This window comes from Pterocles gutturalis, unplaced genomic scaffold, assembly GCF_000699245.1.
Source record: "Pterocles gutturalis isolate BGI_N339 unplaced genomic scaffold, ASM69924v1 scaffold31385, whole genome shotgun sequence".
NCBI lineage: Eukaryota > Metazoa > Chordata > Aves > Pterocliformes > Pteroclidae > Pterocles > Pterocles gutturalis.
Window position 1 is genome coordinate 1 of NW_010139226.1, and position 3,322 is coordinate 3,322.

The 3,322-nt window shown below is 60.8% G+C and overlaps 1 protein-coding gene across 1 annotated transcript in view; it reads left to right on the plus strand.

The window, feature by feature from the left end:
- Positions 1-169: 169 nt before the first annotated feature.
- ADCY3 (adenylate cyclase 3) overlaps positions 170-3,322 on the plus strand; it is a gene marked incomplete at both ends in the record, with an annotated part of 3,550 nt that continues 397 nt past the window's right edge. The window contains 11 exons of the mRNA XM_010083287.1: positions 170-315; positions 391-552; positions 643-730; positions 820-936; positions 1,175-1,434; positions 1,509-1,590; positions 2,023-2,181; positions 2,446-2,592; positions 2,711-2,824; positions 2,895-3,021; positions 3,233-3,319. Coding sequence (XP_010081589.1) covers positions 170-315; positions 391-552; positions 643-730; positions 820-936; positions 1,175-1,434; positions 1,509-1,590; positions 2,023-2,181; positions 2,446-2,592; positions 2,711-2,824; positions 2,895-3,021; positions 3,233-3,319 — 1,489 coding nt within the window. The remainder of the gene's footprint in view (positions 316-390; positions 553-642; positions 731-819; positions 937-1,174; positions 1,435-1,508; positions 1,591-2,022; positions 2,182-2,445; positions 2,593-2,710; positions 2,825-2,894; positions 3,022-3,232; positions 3,320-3,322) is intronic.

Genomic DNA, 3,322 nt, shown 5'->3' on the forward strand with positions numbered 1-3,322 from the left:
GAGGGGCACCCTGGAGACTGGGGAGGAGGATGGAGAGGTACAACCCATGCAAAGCATCACCTTTCCAGCAGCTAGTCTGCCTTTGGAGGGCTGTTGGTAGCCACGTTGGGGTGGTTGAACCTCCTGGAGCTAGCGTGGTCTTTCTGATGCGTTGGTTGTGCCGGTGCAGGCGGTGAACCCCTCCTTCCCCAACCCGCGGCGGGGGCGGCGGGGGCGGGGGCCGGGCCGGGGGGGAAACATCGATGCCTCGCAGAACGAGCAGGAGCTCAACAAGCTGCTCAACGAAGCCTTGCTGGAGCGCGAGTCCATCCAGGCGTGAGTCAACCTGTTCCAGCACAGCTCGGTATGTCCGCGGTGCCGCCGGCTGCTGATGGGCAGTGTCACTGGCAGGTTGAAGGGGAGGAGCACCTTCCGGCTCTCCATGCGCTTCATCGACCCCGAGATGGAGACACGCTACTCGGTGGAGAAGGAGAAGCAGAGTGGGGCTGCCTTCAGCTGCTCCTGCGTCATCCTCTTCTTCACCGCCTTGGTGGAGGTCTTCATTGACCCCTGGTATGTCACCCCACCTTGGGGACAAGTGGCCCCAAGCCATGCTTGACCCCACCGGGCCTCAAACCCATCCCCTTTTGGCCTTTTTGGCAGGTTGGTGGCCAACTATGTGACCTTCGTTGTGGGGGAGATCCTGCTGCTCATCCTCACCCTCTGCTCGTTGGCTGCCATCTTCCCCCGGGTAAGAAAAAGGCGGGCTCCTCACTCATGGTGTCCCATCACAGTGTCCTTGCCTGGGCGAACCCCTCCCCACCTTCCTTCTCCTTGCAGGTCTTCCCCAAAAAGCTCGTGGCCTTCTCCACCTGGATCGATAGGACCCGTTGGGCGCGCAACACCTGGGCCATGGCCGCCATTGTCATCGTCACCACGGCTGATATCGTGGACATGGTGAGCCACCAGCCTGGGCACCAGTGGGGCTGAGCCCGCTCCATCCTGCATCCAAGCAGCCCATAATTGTACATGGCCGATCATTAAAGCAATTAGCAAGGCTGCTCCATGGATGGGGGGGTTTTAGGTCTTCCTCCCGCTCTGCGAAGCACCCTGTCCTTCTGGGTGGCCATGCAGCCTATGGAGAGGGGCACCTTGTCCCCGTGTCCCCCTCCTCACCCTGTCCTTGTGACCCCAGCTCAGCTGCTGGCGGGACCACGGCAGGATGGGCAACGGGACGGCGGGACCACCACGGCCAGGCGGCTGCGGGGAGCAGCCCAAGTACTACAGCTACATCGCCCTCCTGGCCTTGGTGGCCACCATCATGCTGGTGCAGGTCAGCCACATGGTCAAGCTGACCCTCATGGTGCTCATCACTGGGGCCACCGGCACCGTCAACATCTACGCCTGGGAGCACATCTTTGACCAGTATGACCGCCGCCGCGGCCAGCAAAACCAGTAAGGAGTGGTGGGGGGCTGGACACGGGGTTGAGGGGCATGACCCACCCACGCTTCACCATCTCTTCTGGCAGGTCCTTGCTGGTCCCCTCCAAGTACTCCATGACGGCGATGATCTTCATCGTGATGCTCAGCTTCTACTACTTCTCTCGCCACGTGAGTGACTTGACCCCCCAACGCCAGGGAAGCTCCCCTCCCCTCTGCATCTTCACCATCAGCCTCTGCCCCTATTTTTTGCAAGCTCCAAGGCAGCAGGATTTGTCCCCAGCTGTGATGAGTGTCATCAGCTCTTCTCCAAGGAAGCCCACCCAAGGAAGTCCTTGCAGAGAATACCTCCATCTTACCCCCATGGTTAGGGGTGGGCAATAACCTGGTGGTCCCAAGGCCCGTGCTTGCCCTGCAAGTGTCCCATTTGTACCTCGGAGCAAGTCTCATGTCCCCAGTTGGGGCTTCACCTTGTCCCAGAGCCTCTCTCCAGGCTGTCCCCAAGCCCAGATTGACCCCACAAGGGCCAGGATGCTCCCAGCGCTGGAGGGGACCCACTGGTGGGTGGGAACTGGGGGTGCAGCCGTGTCCCCCCACCCACAGGTGGAGAAGCTGGCCAGGACCCTCTTCCTTTGGAAGATCGACGTCCATGACCAGAAGGAGCGGGTCTACGAGATGCGGCGCTGGAACGAGGCCCTCGTCACCAACATGCTGCCCGAGCATGTGGCCCGGCACTTCCTGGGCTCCAAGAAGCGGGATGAGGTGAGGGACACCCAGGAGGGGGGGATTTGCCCCCATTTTTTTATCTAGGGGTCCTCTCTGGATCTGGAGGCTTTGCTGAAGGCTCTGGCTGAACATCTTTGGCTGGATGAAGATGTCTTGGCCATGCCAGGCGAGGTTGTAGAGCACTTTAATTTTTTTTCATAAGGGAGGATCCTTCATGGGAGGGTTTGGGTTTGCTGGAGGTGCTGGTGTCACACAGGGGCCCCTACCCAGCTCACAGCCACTGTCCCATCCCATCTCCAGGAGCTGTACAGCCAGTCCTACGACGAGATCGGTGTCATGTTCGCCTCCCTCCCCAACTTCGCTGACTTCTACACGGAGGAGAGCATCAACAATGGGGGCATCGAGTGCCTGCGGTTCCTCAACGAGATCATCTCCGACTTCGACGCGGTGAGTCGGGATGGAGCCGGGATGGGGCTTGGCCAGACCTTCCCTTCCTGCCCCATCTTGGGGCAGAAGGACCTGCCATGGCCCCGGGGTGCCTGAGGGTCTTGTCCCTGTGGCTCAGCTCCTGGACGAACCCCAATTCCGGTGCATCACCAAGATCAAAACCATCGGCAGCACCTACATGGCCGCTTCTGGAGTGACCCCTGATGCCAATGCCAATGGCTACGGTGCCAAGGTGAGGTGTCCCCACAGTGGTGGGGTGGTGGGCGAGGGGTGAGTGGGTTTGACGCATGCTGCCCTTGCAGAAGGAGACCCTCTCGGATAAGGAGCGCTGGCAGCACTTGGCCGACCTGGCCGACTTTGCCTTAGCCATGAAGGTGACGCTGATGAACATCAACTACCAGTCCTTCAACAACTTCATGCTCCGCATAGGCAAGTCCGGGAGCGTGGGCAGGGTCTGCCTTGGTGTCCCCTGTCCCTCCTTCCCCACCAGTGGGACACTGGGCAGCAGCTATAGGCAATGGGACTGGTGGGGGGAACATTACCACCCCAGCCCACCCCCGGGACAGACTCTCCTCCAGACCGGGATGTCCCATCCGTGTCACCAGGCATGGAGGTGACATCCACTCCGTGTCTTGCCCAGGCATGAACAAGGGGGCTGTGCTGGCGGGCGTCATCGGCGCTCGCAAGCCGCACTACGACATCTGGGGCAACACGGTGAACGTGGCCAGCA